Raw genomic sequence first — 25,057 nt, 5'->3', positions numbered from 1 at the left:
AGAAGGGCAGGAAACTGGGCCAACGGCCACCTTGCAGGGATTCCCCTGGATGGAGACGTGAGGAAGTTGCCAAGTGGAACCAAACCAGCATTTTGCAGTTGATGTCCTAAGAGGTTTTGCACAACCCATGGTAGGTGAGTGTTTCTTTCACAAACTGGAATGGCACAAGATGTTTTGCTCAAGGTCTGAGGACTTTGCAGAGAGCATTCAGCCCTTGTTATTTTAGATTCAGCTCTGGAGATGACCCAGTGTCAGTAGCCAACATCATGCTGTATTATCATGCTCTTCACTCACTGCCACAAATAGCTGCCCTTGCATTTATCACAGGGGAATGGCTTCAGGAGCCAACTTACAATACAACACAGTCTGACACCTCATTACTAGGATCCATGCTGCACATCTCCTGCTGCTTACCCCAATTCCATCTCCCCAGCACTCTGTGCATGTTTGAATTCATCTCACAGCTCTCATCAGAAGGTAGAAGGTTGGAATGGGAAATACCAGACAGATAGCATGAGAAGTGGTGGAGTGTTACTGCCCATGCCATGGCCAGATGCAAGGGTATGCAGCAGCTAAATCTCTTTTCAGATGCACATCAAGCCCTGGGTGAAAATGGCTGGTCATGCAGAATCACAGTGTGTGCCCCTAGGACTCTGCTACACTCCCCAACAGTATTCCCCAAGGTCACTGTTTTAGCACAGTCCCTGTCTCCCTGCACAAGTGTGATAGAGGACACTGGTTCATGGCACAGAGGCATGAAGAATAGATCTGCTCGCCCCAGTTCCCCCAGCAGTTCTCTTTGCACATGAAGCTTCAAGGGTAGGAGACAGATGCTCCCAGCACCTCACTGGGGGCACAGCAGTGCTCACAGCACTTCCTGGTCTCTCATTTCCATGGTACATTTGTTCAGTCATGGCTGCTTGGTGTGGACAGGCAGAAAAAGGGAAAAAGCTTTGATCCATTTCATACCTGCTGAGCTGTCCTGGCATTAAGAGCCACAGGGCGTGATGGGTTAGGAGCAGTGCATCTGGTGGTCAGGCTCCTCATGGAGCTTCGTTAAGGTGGCAATGAACTACATCTTTGTGTTGTTGCTCTTTAGCACATGAAATAGCTCAGTTTTGGGGTGGTGGAGTTAATAAGAAGCTGTCCTGAGTGCAATGACCACCACAGCAGAGTAGAACTGGCTGCCAAGTGATCCCCATAGAGACAGACCTGCACATGCTTTGTACAATTTCCCTCACCAGAGAGAGAAATCAAAACAGGAAAGAGCAATGGAATATGAGAGAGCATATGAAATATGGCAGGGGATTGGAACTTAAGGTCCTTTCCAACCCTATCCAGTCCATGATTCTGTGCTGAGGGGTTGGGATAAAAGGTATATTCATGTATAATTCAACACATATGCATTATGCATGGTGTGCTTTTAACATATATACACATATACATGTATGCTTGATAAGTCTGCAGCAAGGCTGAAAAAGTATGTGAAGATGGCACCAGCAACATGTGGAGAACCAATAAAGGGTTACAAACAGCAAGCTCTAAACACAACAAAGTCACAACTAAAGGCTGTCATTCATGGGGCTGCCAGTTGGACAGAGATGTCATCCCATGTGGCATCCTCCCAGTTATTTTCAAGTGAAGCATTGAGAGCACGCTTCACTCGGGGAGAGGAATACAGAGCTCCTTTGTGTTGCTAAAGCAGATTGCCTGCCAAGGTCTAACGAACAGGGATGCAGTGTGTCCTAAGACGTGTCCAGCAAACCACAGCACTGGATGACCCTTATGCAAGGTGGGATGACACAAGAGCCCGGGCTGGAGGCCTGGGAAGCCTGCTCAGAGGTGTCAGAAGAGGAAGCCGGTGCTTCTTTTTCTCTGGCAGAGGGAGAAACAGGAAAAGGAGCTTTTGGGTTGGATGTTTTGAGGTGTCAGTCATCCCAAGGGACATCCCAAGGAGAGGCTGCCACCATTCTGCTGCTGGGATCCAAGAGGCTGTGGGAAGCTCCTATTCCTGGGCTGACAAGCACATCCTCCTGATCACATCTGCTCCTGGACGGGCTGTCCCCTCTCCTCAGTCCTGTCCCTGTGCTACATGACACACAGACAAGGACCCTACTGATCATCTCTGCCTCCTTTCTCTTCTCCCCAGAGCAGCGAACCTGCCAGCAGCTCCCAGCCATGCGGATCCTGCCTCTCCTCTGTGCTCTTCTCCTCCTGGTGCTCCAGGGAGCAGCAGGTAAGAAATGTGCTGGGGGATGTGGAAGGTTTGTCCATTGGCAGTATTTTGTAGGGAAGATTTTCCAGCTGAGTCATGTGTGATGTCTCCTGGTTGCTGTGGCATCATCCCTGGGGTCTCTCACATCCCATTCCTTTAATGAGAGTCTCCTACTGCAGGTTCTGTAGATGGGATGGGAGCTGGGACCTTGTAACAAAGCTCTTGTGCTCCACAGACAAGGATTTGCTGCCTTTCTCATGCCTCCTGGCCCTTGCCTTTCGGAGTCAGCAGCCCTGGGCAAAGCAGCTGTGATGGAGAGGAGGAAGAGGGAGGAAAGCAGATCCTGCTTCCACCCTCGGAGTCCTCCCTTGTGCCAGGAGGGATGCAGTAAACACGTTGGAGAGCCTCTCCTGGAGGCTGCTGAGGGATGGTAGAGAGTCCATCCAAGTGCCATAAACATCACCTTGATTTCTGCTGCAGATGTATTTGTGGCAGGGGACAGCTTGGCCATGCAGGGACCAGGGGCTGTGCTCAGCACCTCAGCCAGGCCGTGCTGAAGGTCTCTTTCTGCCCTCTGCAGGGAAGACCCTGTCCTGGGGTTCACCCCAGGACTGTGAGCGCCGTGGGGGCTTCTGCTCTCATGGGTCGTGCCCGCCGGGGATCGGTCGCGTTGGCCTCTGCTCTGAGCACGAGTTCTGCTGTCGGAGGTAGGTTCAGGGCTGCCCGTTGGGGTTAGAGGTGAGGCTCTGTCATGGCTTAAACCCAGTCAGCCTTAAATCACACAGTCTGTCTCTCACCCCCCCACCCCTCCCTTCTTCTCCTCCCCCTACTCCTGGAGGGATGGGGTGGAGAAGCGAAAGAACATAACTCCCATGGGTTGAGATGAGAACAGCCCAGTAACTAAGGGATAACACAAACCACTGCTGCTACCACCAATAATGATAATGATAAGGGAAATAACAAGGGAAAAGAATACAACACCTCACCACCTGCCGACAGATAACTTGCCCCACCCCACCTGACTGAGCACCAACCGATCCCTAGTCCAACCCCGCTGTGCACTAGCCCTTCTGGGTAACTCTCAGTTACATCCTGGGCATGATGTGCTGTGGTATGGAATACCTGTTTGGCTGGTTTGGGTCAGGTGTCCTGTCTCTGCTTCCTCCCGGCTTCCCCTCCTCCCTGGCAGAGCATGAGACTCAGAAACTCCTTGGCCAGAGTAAACATTTGAGCAGTAACTAAAAACATTGGTGTTATCAGTGCTGTTCCCAGGCTGAAAGTCAAAACACAGCACTGCACCAGCTACTAGAAGGAGAAAAATTACTGCTACTGCTGAACCCAGGACAGGCTCCTGGACACAGAGAGGCAGAATATGCAGCCCAAGGCATGGGGTACATCCTAGAACCCTCACTGGGGACAGGCACTGCCAGATCTTTCTTCCTGCAGCCGCTGGTATCCTTGATGGGCTCCTGACTTTCCGATGCCGATATCCAAGCAACAGTCTGAGACCAGCCTGTGTCCTCACAGCATGCTCGGGGCGATGTTGTATGAAGGCACTGAACACCATTGGGAGCAGCAGCAATCCTGGATAGATGGACCATGGTCCTGTGGGAATTCCCTTATCCAATGTCCCCAATACAAGGTGGTGGTTGGCATTCCCACTGTGAGATGTGTGTGTTTATCTCTCCTCAGGAAGCAACGTGCGGGCATGCATCTCTTTTCTCTATGTACAGGGAAGGGCAGAGAAGGCAGGATGAATTCCTGATAGGCAGGGCAGGGACCCACATACACACACACAACCCATCCTCATCTACCCTTTCTTCAAGCTGGCCCAAGCCACAGCAGCATGGAAACCTCTGGGACCCCAGCACCAGCCTTCTCTCTCAGCAAGGGCATCCCTACACTTCTTAGGTCAGAGATGGAGGGTTGATGTGACCCCCTATCTTCAGTGGTTATGGTGCCTGCTGGTTATCCACTGGGTCCCAGTCTGGGGCAAGAGTCAATGTGGGGCTGTTTCACAGGACATGTTGCTCTGGTGGCCTTAGGTTCATCCCCAGCTGTAGGACCTGAGCGCATGCAACTGGGTGGTCTGGTGGAGTGCAGAGGTAACAGGAGATGTGGGAGAAATCATTCTGCCCCTGAGGATACAGATACTGATGTGGGTCACTTGAGAGCTTGGGATTGTGTTTGGGGTCAGTGCTGGGGTGGGGGGGTGGGTTCAAGTCTTGTGGCTGAGGAGCTCAGGAGCCCAGGTGGGTCAACACATGGGGTGAGCTTTGGGGCAGATAGAGGATGCTTAGCTCAGGGGGACCATGGAGGTGACCCCTGCACTGCTATGGAACAGTCACCATGGGGTTGTCAGGTGATAATTCCACTGCCCCCAGGCAGAGAGCAAGGCTGGCTCTGGGGATGACAGCAGAGATTGACTGCAGTCTGAGGCATTGGGTACCTGTGTGGGGATGGGCCAAGCCAGGCCAGGATGTCAGCTGTGGGTTGAAGTCCAGGGCTGGATCAGCAGGGCCATGCTGCAGCCCTGGTGGGATCCAGAAGAAGGTCCTCAGCTCAAAGGAGCTCACCTGGGCAGCCATGGTCTCCCTGCAGTGTGGGCTAGAAGACCTCTCCAAACCACAGCCAGCAGCCCTTGGCTGTGCTGGCCCTGGGCTGGTCCTTGGTACCAAGCCTCCAAGAGTGAGGATGCTCCCAGGATCCTTACACCAGAGACCCCAACATGGACACCCAAACCTACTCCTATGGATTGCTGCTCGGGGGAGACCTTCATCACGTATCTCTCTCATAGATGACACCAGACCACCTGGTATGATACATCATTTGTCTTATGATGTATCTTACCTCAAGACCCTTCGTTCTCTCTAGGATCCAGCTCCCAGTCTGTCTGGTACTCTCTCCCATACCCAGTATTCTGGTTTGAAGTCTGCTAGGGGACTGCACAACCATGCAGACACACCATAGGCAGATTGCTTGTATAAAAGAATAGTTAGAAATAAAGTTTGCTGGGAATATAGGACAGATTATGGTGATCAGATGCAGGGCATAGCCAGAGAAGCACAGTGAGCAGCAGCCTGCTTACATGAGCTTGGCCTCTTTCATCACTTGCTTCTTTATTTCTCATTACCTGTTCCTCCATGCCCCACCTTGATCTTTACCTTTCCCATAATTCCTATAAATCCCAACATTCTTGAACAAGCTCACATTTCCAAGGCCTGATATTAAGTCCTATTCACCTTCAGCAGTCTCCCTTAGCCTGCAGACCTTTACACAGAGACTTCTTTCTTTTGAACCACGTTTGTGGGTTGTGTACCAGGAACAATAGTCTTAGGAGCAGTGAATTAATACAGAATTAGGTGAGCTGTGTTCTCACTTGAGCACCTTCCTCTACCCAGTCTTTGTTTAGATGAGTAGCCATGAGAAAGGTAGCCTTATACTTGCCACTTCCTGGCATGTCAAATTCAAATCATCTTGACAAGGGTGAAGCTCTTTGTGTAATGTTAAAAGAGGAGAAGATTAAAACACTTTGCATGATCCTGCATGTCACACACTATCTGTATATTAAGTGGACTGAGACAAAAGAGAGGGACATAATTGATCCCTTTACAGACTGTTTGCTACTGGTGTGTACACTAACCAGCCTGCTCTGTCCATCCAGGCAGTCCATGTCCACCCCTTGTGCCCGCTGTGCCTCAGGGTGTCACAAGATGTGTTGCATGAGGATAACGGTGAAGACTGCAACAGCCCCGGGAGGCACCTCAGCCTCTCCCACTGCAGCAGGGAGGGACGAGGTGCACCCTCATCTCCTGTAAGAAGATGGGTCAGTTTGGGATTGGCCAGCGGGAGATGTGTCGACAGGAATAAGTGCATGTCCCACCTACCAGTAGTGGTATAAGCCCAGGGTGTTTGTCCAAAGTGGCATTCTCTGATCCCAAGGGCACTGGGACACGAGTCATTCCTGTTTGTTAGTGCTTGAACAGAAGGACATTCATCAGGTAGGTAAGTGTGGGGTCTCTTCTTAGGCACTTCTCTCTTTCTATTGCACCTCTCTTGGCTTCTGAAGCTTTCCAACTGACACTGCTGGAAGTATCCATGCATATCACGAAACCATAGGAGCTTTCCAAGAAGGAGAACTAATTGTCTGTATGAGTAAGTGTCAGAGCTCACAGATGTCTAAAAGAAAAACTGGGTTCCCTGACTTCAGCTGGGATTGGAAATGTGTCTTGAGGCTTGAAGGTCTCTGAGACCTGAGGCACATGGGGACTGTCCTGGGCAAAGTAGGGAGATGCTATTCATACAGCAGTACAGAGATTTTCCATTCTTTCAGCCCTACGTTAACTTGGAATGTGAATTTTGTTGCTCATTCTGTTCAGCAGAAACCTCCCTCACCAAGTGCTGGGCATCTCTGCATACAAACATTCACAACTCCTGAATGTGGGTCAGTTCTTGATCCCATTTGACTGTTGGCATTGACATTGAGTGTTGTCAGGAGCATCTCCTGATAGTCAGACCATCTCTTTTTTGGCCCTTTGGTAAGGAGAGGCTGAAGTATGAGGGTAAATGCACTAGCAATGCATCTGGTCTGGTAACTACATTTGAAAGTCTGTCCTGGCTCACATGTGGCTCTGTCTCTCCACAAACACATTTAGTAATCCTCAAGAGATAAGTGTTGGATGCATGTAACCTGAGGGAGTACAGCTTCCAAAGGGAAATATTCTGCATTTTCCACATCTTTAAATATTGTTTTCCTTACAAGAGCAAATCAGGCATGACTTCTCTCATGCATCCTTTAAGAAAATACAAAGAGAAAAGTGAGCAATAAGGGGATGGAACAACATCAGCTGGGTTGCCCAACAGGTCAACACTTCCCCAGCTGCTCTCAGGAGAGCCAAAAGGCACGTATCTGAAAGGCATCCTTCAGAAGAGGCCTCAGTAAACATCATCCTCTGTTACCTGGCACAGCCCCTCTGCAATGGGGGATCTTGCTTGTGCACTGTCATCCCCAGGAGCTTTGGTGTCTCCTCTCTGCAGCCCTGTGAAGACTCAGGACAGGCGTCAGCCATGAGGATCCTGTACCTGCTCTTTCCCCTCTTGCTCCTGCTGGTCCAGGGTGCTGCAGGTGAGAAGGGGATGAGGGGAGATGGGGTGGGCTGTGAGCCCCCATCAATGGGGTCCTCCATGTCCTGGGAAGTGACCACCTCTATCAGAGAATGTGGGAGAATGGTTCTGTGGTTGCCTTTTAGAGCTCCTATGTGAAAAGCTATGCAATGACATAGATCTGAGGGCATTTGCAGTGGTCAGCATTTGCACTGGGTGTGGAAGACTCCAGCCCAGAGAAAGGGCTTGTCTGCTTCTCATCCTGAGTGTCTCAAAGCACTATTGCCACCATCCATGACCCCTGCAAGGCCTGGCCAAGGGTTTTCCATCACAGATCACTCAGAGTCAAGGCACAGCCAGGACAGGGATGTGGGATGCAAGACACACCTGGCTTGCCAGCTCTCCTGGTCCAGGTAGTGGTGGACATGCAGGGGGCTCACATGCAGTAGGGGAGCCAGCATGGCTCTTGTCAGCCTCATGCTGGTGCTGCTCAGTGCCTGCTCTCATGTGCAGCCACACTGGTGTGAAAGAGCCCTTGTGGGTGAGGCACCTGGGTATTGAAGTTGTGGCTGTGGTGAGGAAGAATTAGGGACTGTATATTGCCCTGAAATGCATGGGGAATGTCAGCCCTTCTGCCACCACACTGCTCTCACAGATTATTGTTCTGACTGTTTCTCTGTGCATGATTTTCTATAGCACTGGGAAAAGAAGAAAAATGTTTACGAAAAAAAGGAGTCTGCATTTTTGGGGGCTGCCGTTTCCCCTATAAATATGTGGGAAGTTGTTCAACATTCCGTCACTGCTGCAAATTGTAAGTCCTGGAAACAGTTTGCTCTATTTGTTTTATTATTATTGTCTTCCAAGGCAGCTCCTGGTTCACATGTTCATATATTGATGCTCAGAGGCAACAACCAGGGAAACAAGGAAAAATTCCTTGTGGATTTGGACATGCCTGCTGGGGGACTGAGGGTGCCCAAGGGCAGCTGGTGCCTGCTCTTCTTCAGCCCCACAGTTCTTGCCCACTGCCTGTATAGAAAGCTCAGCTGTGTTGTCCGAACAAGAAGGCTGTCCTTTGAGCAGCATGAGGACTGTTCCTCCTCCTCGTGCCTCTAAGGACCTGTGGTTCCAAGGCTGCCTCCAGTGAGGAGAGCACAGGTCCCAGCTAAATGAAACAACAAGAGTTTACACCCGTGAGGTTCTTGTCTCCATGCACTTCCTAGTCATAAGAGTGGAGGTGGGAGAGAGAGGAAGATAGAAGCAAGTTACAGTGAGTGACATGCTTGTGTGCTTTCTCCATACAGAATCTGGGGCTGAGTCCCTGAACCCCACGAGTAGGACATCCCCCTCACTTCTGGCTCCTGGCATCACCTCCTGACGTCCTCTCCACTCCCCACCTCTGCTGTCCCCAGGGCTGTGACAGCAGCAGTGGAAGCTCTGCTCCTGCTGGGAGCCTGTGTGCTGGGGACATCCCGACATGGAGCCGGTGCTGCTGGGGCAGAGGCTGCTTTTCCTGGCTTGAATAAAGATGAGCAGTTTGGCATTGCAGTGTGTGGGATGTGTGCCTGTTCTTGTGGTGCAGGGTGCAGGGTGCTGGCTCGCTATGGGGTACCAGTGGAGTGGTGGCAGGGGATGCTGGGGATCACTACTGGGGTTGTCCCCAGGATGTGCTTGCTTGGGGCCCTGGAATGACCTGCAGATGGTGGCTGGGCTGCCAGCAGTGCTGGTGGGAGAGGTTGGAGGATGCTGGGGGTCCCTGCAGCCCCAGTAGCAGCCTCCCAGGCTGGGCAACACAGTAGTGTCAACCCAGGGGTGTCCCCATGTCCCTGGGCTGCATATTGTCCCCCTTCTCCAATAGCAAAGGGTAATTTTCCAATAGAAATCAGAGTTCAATTATGGCACCTGTGTGGGCAATACTCTCTACCATCCCTTAGCAGCCTCCAGGAGAAGCTCTCCAACATGTCTTCTGGCTCACTCTCAGCACAAGGTGGGACTCTGAAGGCAGGATCTGCCTTCCTCCTACCTCCTTTCTAGTAGGGCTGCTTTCCCTAGTGCTGACTTGGAAAGATATGGGCCAGGAGATATGGAGATGGCAGCAAAACCTCATCCCTGCAGCATGAGAGCTTTTACAAGGTCCAAGCTCCACCTTCCACTGCAGAACGTGCAGCAGACACCTTTCCTTATAGATAAGGGTGTGAGACACCCCAGGGCAGATACCACAGCAGCCAGGAGATGTCACAACTGGCTCATGACCTCAGTGGAGAAAAAATAAACACCTGCACCAAAAGATTTATCTTCTGTCTTGATGTTTTTGACCTGCATTTTGTCTATAAGGAAACTTCATTATATACTGGGAAAGTTCACCGTAGCATCAGATAAATCCTACATTTTCCCATACATTTCATTCATTCATATCTTCCCTGCTGTTCCTTGGAGCATCAGGAAGAGAGCTCAAAAAGACCAGTCAAATAGTCCTTTTTCCTGCCTACACCACCCACCCACACCCCTATCCCAAGACTAGGAGGCATCACGTTTTCTGATCCCTCTGTGAAGGATTCCCAGGCCTCCAGCCCTGGGTCTCTTGCCATCCTGCCTTGCAGAAAGGGCCATTCAGTGCTGTGGTTTGCTGGACACCTGGGGACACATGCACACACACATACTGCATCCCTGCTCATCAGAAAGCAGCACCAGCTGCTGCTGTACCACAGACCACATCTTTTCCTGCTTCTCGTCGAGTACCTCTCCAGTAAAACCCAAGATCAATCTTCTGGGCAGGTGGGCCCTCTGCTTCTTCCACCTTTTGTGTGTTTGTTATCTTGCAGTGTGACTTGGCACCTCAATGGCATGCAAGGAGAGAGCCCAAGAGGCCAGGATTCCCTACCAAAATCCCCAATCCCCAACACGTAACCTTGTGGAGCTGGGGAGACCAATTTGCTCTAACAAACACCCTCAGAGGCAGTTACCAAGTCAGGCATGCATTACGGCAGCTTTCTGTCTAGCAAGAACTGCCTCTTCTCCAGTTGCATGTATGGCATCAGATGAATTGGATCCACAAGCAGGGCCTACATCCATATTCCTTCATCTTGGATAGCTTTAGGAGGAGATGCAGGTTTGTTGAATCATCTGATTTACAGACCTTAAAGTGTATCCTGGTGCTTCTCTCACTTTATCTGAATAATCACTAGAGAGACAGTGTTATGCTTATCATAGAATCATAGAATAATTAGGGTTGGAAAGGACCTTAAGATCATCTAGTTCCAACCCCCCTGCCATGAGCAGGGACACCTCACAATAAACCATGGTACCCAAGGCTTCATCCAACATGGCCTTGAACACTGCCAGGGATTGAGCATTCACTACCTCCCTGGGCAACCCATTCCAGTACCTCATCACCCTAACAGTAAAGAATTTCTTCCTTATATCCAATCTAAACCTCTGCTGTTTAAGTTTCAACCCATTACCCCTTGTCCTATCACTACAGTTCGTAATGAATAGTCCCACTCCAGCATTGTCCCAGAAGGTGTTCCTGCAGTGTCTAAGGTGGGAGAGCTTTCAATACTGTGTGTGTTCTTGCACATCACTCACTACCTGATGATACAACCAGATGAGAAGAGACAAAGAAGCACTCCCTTCTTCTGGGGCTGATGCTGCTGTCTGCATCAGCCAGTTACTTTGTCCATCCCAAAGGTTTCTCATCAAGCCACCCCAGCCGCTGTGCTCACTGTGCCTCAGGGTGTCACAAGATGTGTTGCATGAGGATAACGGCAAAGATTGCAACAGCCCCAGCAAGCACCTCAGCATCTCCCATTGCAGCAGGGAGGGACAAGGTGCAACCCCATCACCCTCACACAGATGGGCTCTTTGGGATTGGCCAAAGGAAGATGTGTCAGCAGGAATATGTGCAAGTCCCACCCACTGGCAATAGTGTAAAACCAGGGTGTTTTGGGCAGAGCAATCCTCCCTAATACTTCTGGGTGCAAGTGATTCCTGGTCCATTGTTTCAGCCTGTTGCTTCCTTGGTACACTCTGAACCAAGACCTTCATCAGGTAGGTGACTGCGGAGTTTCTTTCAAGCTGGCCACACATTCAGCTCCTCTGTGCATATCCATCTTCCCAGAACTGTCCACATGCCAAACTGAATATAAACAAGCACCAGAGCTGCATGGGAAAGGGAATAAAACCCCCTCATATGAGGAGGGACCTGAGATCTTCTGGGGAAGTGGGGACTTTCCTCAGCAGTAGGAGAACTCCCATAATTTCAAGTTTTCAGTTGACTCAAAAGTCATCTGATTCCATTTCTGGCCACCTGTCCCCTTGCTTCTCCTGGGTCTGTGCTGCACGGGTCAGGGACAGTGAGTGTGCAGCTGGAGAGTGTCCTTGCTGGAAAACTTGGGAATGGTCTTGAGTTGAGGATGAGTACTTCCAAGCTGAGCTGGGAGGACTTTCCTGAGCCCAGGGAAGCTGTGGTGATTGGGCAGGGTGTTTTGGGCAGCCAAGATTGGACTGACAGAAGCAATGGAGAGCACTGGCTAAGGCATGGATTCTCCAGGCGCATGCATTTCCCTACATTCCGGAGGCTGGTTTGGTTATTGGCATGGTACTGAGTGTTGGCACAATATCACCTGATGGGCAAACCTTCTCTGCTCTGGCATTTGATTAAGAGGCAGAAGAGAGAGAGCAAATGCCCTAGTGCCCATCCTGGTCGGTGTTGTGGGGTGTATTTTGTGTCACCCCTTGATCCTGTCTCTGTGGAAAATTCTGCCCAGGGGACAAATATGTGCCCTGCAAAAGTGAGGGACTATAACATGGCAAAGTGTTTTTTTTCCTTATAATCTGAGTTTCAGTGGGTGTTGTTCTGAGTAAAATGGCAAATACTATCCATCAATGCCTTGAGAAAAACATCAGGAACTGGTGAAGAAGGTGAAACTCCAGATTGTTCAACAGGCTGGTGCTTCCCCAGATACTCCAAGAATACATGAGAAGCTGCAATTATTGGCACCATTATTATCTCTTTTTGTTGGAGATTGTGCTTCTGCTTTTTGGCTGACCATGTGCACTCAGCCTTGTCCATGTCCTTTCTGTGTTGTTTTGATGTGTCTTCTCTACAGCCCTGTGAAGACCCAACCAAGGCATCAGCCATGCGGATCTTGTACCTGCTCTTCCCCTTATTCCTTCTGTTGGCTCAGGGTGCTGCAGGTGAGAGTGGGAGAGAGGAGATGGGATGGGATGGGATGTGAGCCCCCATCAATGGGGTCTTGGGAAGTGATCTGATTTGTCATATATATATATATATATATATATACACACACATATATATAACTCTAATGAATGGTTGAGCAGTTGAGGAGCCAGCACAGCAGTTGCTGTACTTCACACTGGTCTTTCCCTCTGTGTTTCCATGCATGTGCACATGCTGCTGCACAAGATAACCTCCTACTGGGGAGGTAAAGATGCTGGTTTTGGTGGTCAGTGCATGCAGGATACTGAGACACAGTAGCAGTGCCAGACCCTCTGGAACCATGCACATATTTTAGTCATCCCATACTCACATTTTTTTACCTCCTTCACTGTGCAGGATCCTCCCTGGCTCCAGGAAACAAGGCTCAATGTCTTCGAGAAAAAGGCTTCTGTGGACTTTTTAAGTGTCCTTTCCCCTTTGTCATCAGTGGGCGTTGTTCAAAGTTCAGATTTTGCTGCAAGAAGTAAGTTGTGCTATTAGAAATGCTGATGTGATGGCAGTCACTGGTGTGTTTAAGCACCTGTAGCTAGATAACGGCACAGTGCTGCACATGCATATAAGGCACAGCCCAGGGGAGAAAAAGATGCTTGGACCCACCCTGAGTGGTGCTGGAAGGGCTCAAGGTCACCCAGCACCTCCCCACTCTCCGTCAGCTCCATGAAACTCAGGCTGGCTTTGCAGAAGGCTCTCCCAAGCTAGGAGATAGTGCAGTATTCACTGTCCTTAGGCAGCATGATCCTGGGTTTGCTGCATCTGCATAGAGCTGGAGTAAAAGCTGCCAACACTAAGATAACACTGGTCCAAACTGCAGCAAGGACTGAAACACGCCTCTGCTGAGCCTGGTTCACTTGCACCAGAGACTTGCTTGTCTGGGCAGGAGAGGTGCGAGAGAGTGGGAGGGAAAGTAAGTTATGAGGGGCAACATGCTTGTGTGCTTTCTCCATACAGAATCTGGGGCTGAGCCCCTGAACACCATGAGCAGGACATCCCCCTTGCTTCTGGCTCCTGGCATCACCTCCTGACGTCCTCTCCACTCCCCACCTCTGCTGTCCCCAGGGCTGTGACAGCAGCAGTGGAAGCTCTGCTCCTGCTGGGAGCCCGTGTGCTGGGGACATCCCGACATGGAGCTGGTGCCGCTGGGGCAGAGGCTGCTTTTCCTGGCTTGAATAAAGATGAACGGTTTGACATTGCAGTGTGTGGGATGTGTGCCTGTTCTTGTGCTGGCTCTCTACGGGGTACCAGTGGAGTGGTGGCAGGGGATGCTGGGGATCACTACTGAGTCTGTCCTTGAGGATGCTCTTGCCTGGCAGTGATGTGGGGATTATCTTGGCCTGGCAGTCCTGCGGGCAGGGTGTTTGCTGTGGATAAAGCTGTTGTGTGGATTTATGTCCTTGTCACCTGCAGCTTCATGCTCAGGGCTGCTCTGTGTGTGTGTCTCTTGGGCAGGCACGGCCAGTGTTGCCTCCAAACCTGTCCCAGGTGTCCCAGCACACAGTGGAATGGGACCTCCATCTCCCTCATCTGCAGCTGAGTGTTTCAGAGCAGTCCCTGCTCAGCTCCATCCCTCTGGCAGCCTCACAGCAGCAACACCTCTAGTAGCCCACAGCCTGTCTCCCTGACACATCTCTCTTGGAGGGGCCTGATCCCACAGACAGCCCCCAAGGAGACTTTTACAAGGCCTTGGAGGGAAGTAGGTCCTCCAGACTGGCTGTCCATCTCCTCCTCAAGATGGCCTCTCCAATGGGTTCCATGGACCACAACCTGGAAATGTCCATAAGTGTAGTCCAGCAGAGAGAAAGCAACCTCTCTTTGCCTGATTCAGACAAACAGGGATTGCAGTATGGTTCTTTATCAACAGCCTTAACCTTCAAGTGCAGACCTCTGCACTCTATATTTAAATGCATCTGTGTGTCCATGTACATGTGAGTATGCCAGCAAGTAATGAATCATGTCCATTCCAAGGAGGCAGATCACCCCCAGCAGTCCATCCCTGACTTATAGAATTGTAGAATCCCAGACTGGTTTCAGTTGGAAGGGTCCTTAAAGCTCATCCAGCTCCAACCCCTGCCACAGGCAGGGACACCTTCCGCTAGACCAGGTTGCTCCAAGCCCCGTCCAGCCTGGCCTTGAACACTGCCAGGGATGGGGCAGGCACAGCTTCTCTGGGCACCCTGTGCCAGGGCCTCACCACCCTCCCAGTAAAGAACTTCCTTATATCTAACCTAAACTTCCCCTGTTTAAGTTTTAACCCCTTTCCCCTTGTCCTGTCACTACAGTCCCTGATGAAGAGTCCCTCTCCAGCACCCCTGTAGGCCCCCTTCAGATACTGGAAGGCTGCCATGAGATCTCCACTCAGCCACCTCACCATCTACTGCTTCCCCTCTGTGTATGCAGCCCTTTCCAGAGCCATGGGGCTGATGTGCCTTTGCCCTGGTCCTGGAGCTGCAGGTCTCAGCTGGATCCAGCGTAGCCCAGACCCCTATGATATCAGTTCCTGTGGGAGAGGTGTAGGAGTGAGTGGGGATCTGTACAGCTCCAGGAGCTGTGTCCACATCATCAAGGGTCTATCCTCACATCCAGCAGCACTTCCCCCCTTTCTGTTCACATCCTGTGCACAGCACAGCAGGTTCCCACTGGCTTTCCAGGATCCTTTCCTTCGCATTCATTCATGTATCATGTAACCGAACGTTTAGCAGTCACTATGAACACCTCTTATCTCAGCAGCATGAAGCTGTCCCACTGTCCCATGGGCCCCTTTGCCCAGGACATCTTGAACAAGACTGACGATGTTATGGAAAGTCACCCCATGAGTTTGATATAGTAAAGAAAGAGGAAAAAGAGCAAGAAAATGAGAAAGATCAAATAATAAATAGATATTCTCTGTTACTGATGATCTGATATGACTTACATAGAACCAATGAACTGGAGATGCTGCTGACATAGGTGTGTATTTGACCATCAGCTCATAAATGTGTGCAACAATCAGTATGTTGTTTCCAAAACATCTGATGAAGCTTCAAATAAAAGCAGAAATAAAGCCCTTTTAATAATTCTGAAAGGTAAGAAGCTTTATAATACTCCTCATGTTTTTCTACATCCCATGTAGATTATTTTGTCAGATTGGAGGAGATAGGTAGGGAAACCTTATCTGCATTTTGAAGACTGGTTGCTGCTGTCTCTACCTACCAAAGTTCATGCAGAGACACCAAGTCCATGTGCTCACTGTGCAGCGGGATGTCACAAGATGTGTTGCATGAGGATAACAGTGAAGATTGCATCAACCCCAGGAGGCACCTCAGCCTCTCCCATGGCCACGATGAAGGATGAGGTGAAACCATCACCCCCATGCACGTGGGTCCCTTGCTGATAGGCCAAGGGGAGATGTGGCCATGGAATAAGCACGTCTCACTCACTAGCAGTGGTAGAAAACCAGGTATTCCCTGACTGCAAAGGCATCTGGAGGAAAGTGATTCCTGGTGCATTTGTTGCTGCCTGAAGACCGAGACCTTTCCTCATCAGGCAAGTAACTGTGGGGCCTCTTTCAGGCTGGCCACCCATTCAGTCTCTCTGCTTCAGTCCATCACACTGGGACCATCTAAATGACAAACTATTGTATATATCTATTCACACAGTGCCATCTGTGCTTTCTGGGGAAATAAAATAAATTGAAAAAGTGAATTTTCATTGGAGCTTGGAATCTGTTGAACATGGATGTGGGGTTTTCCCAGCACAGGAGAGATTGGAAAGTTTCTGTGATTGTTTGAAGATAGACACCAGGAAATTGCATTCTGGTGAATACAATTTGTGATTGTATTGGGGAACTTTGTAATTTAAAGAATGGAACCATTTTATATGCAGCAGTACAGAGAATTTCCATTCTTTTATCCTTCAGATAAGTTGAAAGTTCATGTTTTCCTGATCTCTTTGGCCACTGACACACTTCTCTCCCTTCTTTCTCCTAACTGGGGAGCTGCTGCACTACTTTGTGACCATAGTTTTCCTTTTGCTTTTATGTTGGCATGAGCATCTGCAAAGAACTCAAACCTTCTTTGCTTTGGCCTTTGGCAAGGAGATGCAGAAGCAAGAGGGCACAGGCATTAGGCATGACCCTTATCTGATGAGCATACTTGAAAGCATACCTAGTCTATCCCTTCAATTCTGTCTCTCTAGAAACATATTTAGGTCTGCTTCAGAGACAGCTGAGCCGTTTGTAAGGCCTAAGGTATTCCTAAAGGTAAATTTTCTGACTGCTCTCTAAATAGAACCAGCTGCTTTTTTACTTAAAACAGCATGAATCACCAGACATAAAACCTGCACTCTGTGCTTGAGACAACATATAAGGAAGATAACTGAAGAAGGTACTGCCTTGCCTGGAACTTCTGGAACTACTGGCAGGCTATTCAGGAAGTTGCAGAGGTGGCTACTGATTTTGTGAATATGCTACAGACAGCACCATCTTCTTTTATTCAGGATAACAGATCTGCAGTTCAGTATATACCACTGTGCACAAGCTTCTGCACCACTCGGGGTCTCTCGTGCCCTTGTTGACTCCACTCTGCACACCTCTAAACACATGGACAAGGCATCGGCTATGAAGATCCTGTACCTTCTCTTCCCCTTCTTCCTCCTGTTGATCCAGGGTGCTGCAGGTGAGAGTGGAAGAGGGAAGATGCATGACCCACGTCCTAGCAGGTGACCATACTTTTTAGAGATGCTCAAAGGAGAGGTTAGTTTTGTGGCTTTGCTCCAACATTAAAAGTCATGCAATGGAATATACCAAAGGATGCTGTTACAATGCCCCTTCCTCTGAGAGCTAGAGGGGCTGGTGTGGAAAAAGCCATTCAGGAATAAGAACTTGGCTTTATGGAATAACTGCTCCTTCTGCAGGGACAGTGGGAGGATGAAAAATATCCCTTTGTCCCACAAACAGCAGGGATATCTGTTCCTCAGGGCTTTAGCTGATGGTCCTTTTAGGTAGTTAGCTTGCTATTGAAGGTGCAGTTGTGGTCATTTTCATACTTGACCCACAAAGTGGGCTGAAATCCTAGTGGAGTGCCAGCCCTTCTAGAATTACAGAAAGTGCTCCCAAATTACCTTTCCCTTTCAATTGTCTCTCTCTACAGGTATATCTCTGGTTCCAGGAAATGAATGGAGATGTAAGCATGAAGGGGGATTCTGTACGTTTTTGACATGCTATCACCCTTATCACATCTATGAAAGGTTTGCTGCAAAAGGTAAGTCCTGAAGTTAGACATTCAGAATTTGCCCTCTGCTGTCTTTGCTGAAATAGATCTGCTGTTGTCTTCACATCCACGCTGCTGGACAACACCTTCCTGCATTCTTGTTAAGAGGCAGAGGCCAGGGAAGGAGGGTTAAAATTCCTTTGTAAAGCTGCTTGAACCTGCCCAGTGTGGACTGAAGAAACCCAAATTCAACTAGCTTCTTCCCATTCTTTCTTTCTCATGCTGTGAAAATGAAGTGTGATCTTTGTATAGTGTGGGGCACAGAACCATCTCAGTGAGGTTTCTGAAGAGCCTTGGGTTCAAGGCTGCAACCACTAAGGAATGCACTGGTCCAAGACATCTGAAATAAGGAGCTTATATGAGGAAGGGTTGTCCAGTAATTCTCTACAGGGCCTTATAATAGAAGTGGCAGAGAGATTGGAGGAAGACAAAGAATGAACAGGGAAAATTAATATTGCTGACCACACACTGTGCTTTGTTTATGCAGGAAATAGCATTGAATTCCTGGACTTCCCAAGCAGAACATCCCCCTTGCTTCTGATTCCTGGAACTGTCACCTGATGTCATATTCCCTTCCAGCCTCTGCTACCCCAAGGTGGTGTGACAGAAGGAGTGGAAGCACAGCCCCTGATGGGTTCTGATGAGCTGGAGATATCCTGCCATGGGCTTGGTGTTGTTTGGGCAAAGGCTACTTTTCCCTGGCTTCAATAAAGACATATAGTTTTGCAGCATCACAGCATTGTTAAGTTTGGAAGGGATCTCTGGAGATCATCTGGTCCACCCCCCCCCCCCCCCGCTCAAGCAGGGACATCCAGAGCCAGTTGCCCAGGACCACATACAGGTGGATGCTGAATATCTCCACGGATGGAGATTCCGTCCCCTCTTTGGGCAAATTCTGCCAAGTGCTTGGTCACCCTCACAGTAAAAGAGTGTTTCCCAATGTTCAGAGGAACCTGCTGTGTTTCAGTGTGTGCGCATGGCCTCTGGTCCTGGCACCAGGCATCCCTGGAAAGAGCCTGAATCCCTTCTCTTTGTACCCTTCCTTCAGGTATTTAAACATGTTAATAAATTCCCCCCTGAGCCTTCACTTCTCCAGGCTGAATAGACCCAGCTGTGTCAGCCTCTCCTTATAGAAGAGATGCTCCAGTCCCTTCATCATCCTGGTGGCCTTTGCTGGACTCTCTCCAGTATGTCTATGTCTGGTTTGGACTGGGGAGGTCAGAACTGGACACACAGTACTCCAGCTGTGGCTTTGCGAGTGCTGGGTAGAGAGTAAAGATCATGTCCTTGGCAATGCTTGGTCGAATTCAGGATACCGTCAGGATAGCCCACTTTGCTGCAAGGGCCTATTGCTGACTTATGTTTAGCCTGGTGCCCACCAGCACACCCAGGTCCTATCCTGCAAAGCTGCTTTTAGCTGGGTGACCCCAGCATATATGGCTGCATGGGGCTATTCCTCCCTAGGTACAGGACATTGCATTTCTCCATGCTGGGTTTCATGAGGTTCCTGTCAGCCCTGTTGAAGTCCCTCTCGGTAGCAACACAGCTCCCCAGTGCATCACCCACTCCTCCCAGTTTGGTACCATCTGCAAGCTTCCTGAGGGTAACCTGTATCTTAAAGTTTCCCAATATCCAGGGAAAAATGGATGCCTCCTCCTCTTTCCCCACCTGGATCCCATACAAGACCAGCCCTGTTGCTCTTTGCTATCAGGTTCTAACCTCATCCCTTCTACAGGCCAGCATACAGAGCTGTGCTAGAGCTGCAGGTGAACACATATGTTTGTATGTGCATAGGTGTGCGTGTGACCACAGTATTTGTCAGGTAGGAGAAAGACCAGGCTGTTCTACAGGTAAATCTGGCTTCACAGCAATGAGGCAGCTCCAGGTTTGAACCAGGAGGGCAGGTCAACAAGGTGTACAGCCAGGATCAAAGCTGGCAAATAGCTCAAGCAAGGGACAGGGAAATGAAATTGAGCATAAAAGCAGTTCTCCAGTGATCTTTAGGAGAGTCCTGCTTGTCAAAGCCCTTTCTCATGCAGTGCTATTACTCAAGGCCATTTAGCAGCTCCATGTGAATCCTGGCATCAAAACCAGCTAAACCTCTGAGAGCCCAAGTGCTGATGAGAGCAAGGGAGGTCCCTCACTGCTGTGTGATGGGATGGGGCATGGAGCAGCGTAGGTCCCATGAGGGCATACAACAGGGACGGTTACGGTGTGCTAGAGCAAGATGAGGAGGAGCCTCGGGCCTCCGGGATAGGTACTGCCAACCTAAGGGACATTGAACAGCACAGACCTCCATAAGCATCTGGTGCTGCTGGTGCCTGTGGCTGCCAGGAACAAGGACCAGGACTTTGGTGACATTTGGCCATTCATAGAATCGTAGAATCATAGAATAGTTAGGATTGGAAAGGACCTCAAGATCACCCAGTTCCAACCCCCCTGCCATGGGCAGGGATACCTCACACTAAACCATATCACCCAAGGCTTCATCCAACCTGGCCTTGAACACTGCCAGGGATGGAGCATTCACAACTTCCCTGGACAACCCATTCCAGTACCTCACCACCCTAACAGCAAAGAATTCCTTCCTTATATCCAATCTAAACCTCTGCTGTTTAAGTTTCAACCCATTACCCCTTGTCCTATCACTACAGTCCCTAATGAACAGTCCCTCCCAAGCATCCTTGTAGGCCCCCTTCAGATACTGGAAGGCTGCCATGAGGTCTCCACGCAGCCTTCTCTTCTTCAGGCTGAACAGCCCAAACTTTCTCAGCCTGTCTTCATACAGGAGGTGGTCCAGTCCCCTGATCATCCTCGTGGCCTCCTCTGGACTTGTTCCAACAGTTCCATGTCCTTTTTATGTTGAGGACACCAGAACTGCACACAATACTCCAAGTGAGGTCTCACGAGAGCAGAGTAGAGGGGCAGGATCACCTCCTTTGACCAAAGGTCACGCTTCTTTTGATGCAGCCCAGGATACAGGCAATTCATAACAATCAATGTCCTGTATACTTTGTCAAGGTAAAAGTCAAGGCTTGAAAAGCATCAACAAGAAATTCTCTACTTGAATTGTAGAGAAACCTCAGCAGTTGGTGGCCAGCTACCTCCTGACTCCTGTATGTTGAGAAATAACGATGTTTCCTGTCCTTTACTTCCACAATGTGCACTTCATTCCCAACATAACCATAAAAGGTTAAACTGCCAAGAAGTGCCGCTCAAGGAGATCATTTGCACAAGAGCAGGCAGAACTGCAGGAGGTAAGAGAGGGGCTGAGACAGAATATTTCAGTACCAGATATTATGTGACCTTTGTAGTACATACATGTATATGTGTATACCATATCTTCTACAGCATGCAACACATTTGGAGGGTGCCAATTCCTCTAACCTATTTTGCATGACTACAGGCACAGTGGTGACTAGATTCTCATCATAGTCAATAGAGTCAGGAGAACCAACAGACTGGTGAGGATGGCTTCAGTTGCTTGAATGTAGTTAGTAGTGCAGCTTCTAGCACTGTATGATATTCTGCCTGGTCCCCATGTGCTGTTGTGGAAAAGTCAAGACTTCTTGCAAGTCATGCAATGGCTTTGTGGTACTCAGTTGCTAACTGGCCTTAATCATACCATAGAGGATTAGAAGCTGGCTGGGACACCTGAGAATATGTTTGCTCCCTGCTAAGAAGTGCAAAGGAATAGCCACAGGACATATGACTGTTCATGCCCTATGCTGCCATTTTGGTAGGCAAACAAAATCCCCTCTTGAACATCATTCCATAAGTGTGTGGATCTCAATGGAGAACTGAAGGGACTGTGCTGGACGGTGAAGGGACCTAATGAAGAGACCAGTTGTTATGGTTTCAGCTGGGACAGGGTTAATTTTCTTTCTGGTGCTGTGTTTTGACTTTAGTCTGAGAACAATTCTGATACCACACTGATGTTTCAGTTGTTGCTCAGTAGCACCCTGACCAAAGACTTTTCAGTCTCTCATGGTCTGCCAAAGAGGAGGGGGTAAAAGAATCTGGGAAGGAGCACAGCTAGGGGATATTCCATGACACAGAATATCAGGATCAGAATAGAAACAGGGGAGAATTGCCCAGGAGTTGCCATTCACTGCTTGGGGATGGGCTGGGTATCAGTCTTCAGGTGGTGAGCAGTTGTATTGTGCATCACTTGGGGTTTTCTGCTTTGTTTTATTGCGCTGTTTGGTTTACTCCTCTCTCTCTTTTATTTCATTTAATTATATATTTACTGTGAGGGTGCTGAGGCCCTGGCCCAGGGTGCCCAGAGAAGCTGTGGCTGCCCCATCCCTGGCAGTGTTCAAGGCCAGGTTGGACACAGAGGCTTGGAGCAACCTGGTCTAGAGGGAGGGTATCTAGTGAAACGTGTTGCAACTAGATGATCTTTAAGGTCCCTTCCAATCCAAACCATTCTGTGATTTGATGAAGATGATGGTGATTACTGTTATTATGCTTTACCTTATTTCAATTATTAAACTGTTCTTTTCTGAACCCATGTGCTTTACCTTTTTGGTTTTTTACATTTACATTCTCTTCCCCATCCCATTGGAGGGGGAAGGTAAATAAATGGCTTTGTGGTACTTAATTGCTAACTGGCCTTAAACCACAACACCAAAATAAGCTGTTCTCCATCTATTATCTTTTATGCTTCCTCTTAGAGTGGCAGGTGGGGGGGGGAAAAAAAGCAAAGCTGACATCCATTGCTGTGAAATTACAGTATGAACATCTTCTGGAGGGAAAAGAACTGGCATAAATTGTTGCATTATTTTAAAGGAAAGATAATAGTGCTACATCTTTCCTGGGATGCTCACAGGCATCTTCCAGAAGCCAGAATGTTACATCTCAGATGCTGATGTTTTAACGGATGGTGGATGTCTGGGCTTTTAGCTATTTCTATTTCTCTTCCCCCAGGAAAAGTTTTCTGCATAGTAAGAAAAAAAGGATTTTGGCACCTGAACACATTCTCACAGAATTAAGCTGAGTTTTTCCACCCATCATATCTCTTGGTACTGGAGGGTAAGGCCTTCAATCCATGTCTGTCTAGCCCCGGACATCGTATGTCTCAGAAAAGCTCAAGTTAAGGAACAGATGGCAGTGTAAACTGTTGCCCTCTGTGGTCTGTATGTCAAAAGCCAGGTAGGATCATTGCCCTCAGCCCATGCAATAAAAACCCATGTTTCAGAGATGTGAATGCTAAGCAACAACAATTTATTCAAAACAGGAGAGAAAGCAATGAATAATACATTTGGATTTACTCTACATCATAAAGCTTTTTTTGCATTAAAAATTAAAGGTGCTTGAGGCTTCGTAGCAGGATTCAGTGGTTTTGGCAGTAAGGGGTTCAAAGCAAATGCCTAGGTTTAGAAGGAATTCTCATCACTCTTGAGTGGGTGGTCCACAATGTTGTTATATACATCCCATGGCCTGCACAAAGAAACATTAATAAAATTAGGTTCTCTCTTTGCTTGTATTCCCTCCTTACTCACTCTCAGTCCATGCATATTTTCCTCTTGGGTATAAGTACTTTCCAAAATACATAATGTCATGTGTAGCCATGCTGGGGCAGTCCTGTGCACTCATCCCTGTGAGTAAGGAGATGGTTTTCCTATCATTTCAGGAAAAGCTGGGAATTAAATTAGTATCCCTTTGTACTGGGGTGAAAGAATTCATTCCTGAGTGAAAATAGAATTCTACATTTATGTGATAATTTCTTTTTAACACACTGTTGCACATTTTGCACACATTTGATGACACTCAGATACCTGTGTTCAGCCTGCACCATGACTGAATTACCCTCTGTTGCCCATAGAGCACAGCAGCCCGGTTCTGCAAATACCAAACCCAGGTATTCTCCTCTGGCACAGGAGCTGGAAAGGGTTCCACAGAGATGTGACAGCACAAGGCTGACATCTCCAACTGTACTTTATCACTCTCGCTGGGGCAGATCATGGTGCACTTCTTGGGAGAAAGAGAACCATGCATTTCAGCCTACTCCAGTGCCTGACTGTCCTCATAGCATGTTAGGTGTTTTTCCTCACTGAGCAATTTGAATGTTCCTTAGCACCTTGTGGTTAAGGACACAGGTAAAATAGATTTGTCTGCTCATACTGCAGATAAATCTTGGTGAATGTCAAACTCACGATTTACAGCAGGAGCGGAACCCAAAACACCTTCCAACTTTAACCAGATGGATGGGGCATTTTCCAAAGTAACAGGACCCTTTTCTACAGAGAAACATGTCCCGCCGTGGTGAAGACAAACCTGCAACAATAACAAAAGATTTCCTTTCCTCTCATCCTGCAGGGCAGGGAAATGTAGCCCTAATGCCAGAGGGTTTCCCATTCATTGAGCTATCTGCACCACCAACTTGCCTGGATTTGGCCATGTTGAAATGCTGTGTTTACAAAGTGAGTAAAGAGGTGAGTTTACAAAGCAGATCTGCACCTCGTGGAGGTGGGATCATAAGGTCACAGCACATCTAAATGGATGGCCCTTAAGTCCAGGTGGAGAATGATACAGACCTCCTGACTCATCATCCTTTCTTTACCTTATAGGAAAGGGTCATTGTTCAAGAGGCTTTAGTACCAGCTTCTATCCCAGAATACTTGGCCAGGCTTTGTTTTCATCTGCATACACACTGCTGAGTGTGCTGTTATCCAAAGCACATGACCAACACAGACACCATGTCAGGTGTCTTTCACTGGACTATTTAACATGATCTTTTTAGGGAGATAGCAGAAGTGAAAAAAACACTTTCATTGTGAAGTCATAATTTCTCCACCTTTGAAAGAGGTTTTATAAGGGAGCTCAGGCACTGAGCTATGTGATAACTCCTGCTCAGTTTCAAGCAATTTTAACCAGCAGTGGTTCAAATGTGCTGGGGAGTTTACTTCAGGTACACAAAAATCCCCTTCTAGCATCTCTTTTTCATCTTACCTGGAGAAACTTGAAGTGCCAAGAAGAGGAGAGAAAAGAGCAGGTAAAGGATCTTCATGACTGCGGATTTGCAGTGTCACTGTAGGGAGAAGGAGCAAGAAAGACCTATGACAGACAGTCCCCTGGAATCCATGGTCTTCCGAAGTGTATAAATACTGTATTAATCAAGATGGCATTTATATTACCTATTTGAAAAATAACCAGTAAGACCCATATGATATCATGACTGTTGTGTGAGCATTTCTGGGAAATAGTAAATATATATGGGGCAACATACTCTAGGGTTATGTGATCATTAAATCATTA

The 25,057-nt window shown here is 48.6% G+C and overlaps 2 protein-coding genes across 2 annotated transcripts; one reads left to right on the top strand and one right to left on the bottom strand.

Moving 5' to 3' along the window:
- Positions 1 to 1,672: 1,672 nt before the first annotated feature.
- Positions 1,673 to 3,873, top strand: LOC101875947 (gallinacin-5-like). The gene is made up of 4 exons (XM_031046616.2): positions 1,673 to 1,792; positions 2,150 to 2,236; positions 2,796 to 2,922; positions 3,662 to 3,873. The coding sequence occupies exons 1-4, from the start codon at positions 1,777 to 1,779 to the stop codon at positions 3,675 to 3,677; spliced, it is 246 nt and encodes an 81-aa protein (XP_030902476.2). The 5' UTR covers positions 1,673 to 1,776; the 3' UTR covers positions 3,678 to 3,873.
- A 19,302-nt stretch (positions 3,874 to 23,175) lies between these two features.
- On the bottom strand, positions 23,176 to 24,809 carry LOC101875779 (antimicrobial peptide THP2-like). The gene is made up of 3 exons (XM_031046572.2): positions 24,752 to 24,809; positions 23,956 to 24,076; positions 23,176 to 23,239 (listed from the first exon to the last, which is right to left on the bottom strand). The coding sequence occupies exons 1-3, from the start codon at positions 24,807 to 24,809 to the stop codon at positions 23,176 to 23,178; spliced, it is 243 nt and encodes an 80-aa protein (XP_030902432.2).
- Between the last annotated feature and the right edge of the window lie 248 nt (positions 24,810 to 25,057).

The sequence above is a fragment of the Melopsittacus undulatus genome, chromosome 3 (genome assembly GCF_012275295.1).
Source record: "Melopsittacus undulatus isolate bMelUnd1 chromosome 3, bMelUnd1.mat.Z, whole genome shotgun sequence".
Classification (NCBI taxonomy): Eukaryota; Metazoa; Chordata; class Aves; order Psittaciformes; family Psittaculidae; genus Melopsittacus; species Melopsittacus undulatus.
Note: the sequence above shows the minus strand (reverse complement) of the source record. Positions and strands in the feature narration are given on the sequence as shown.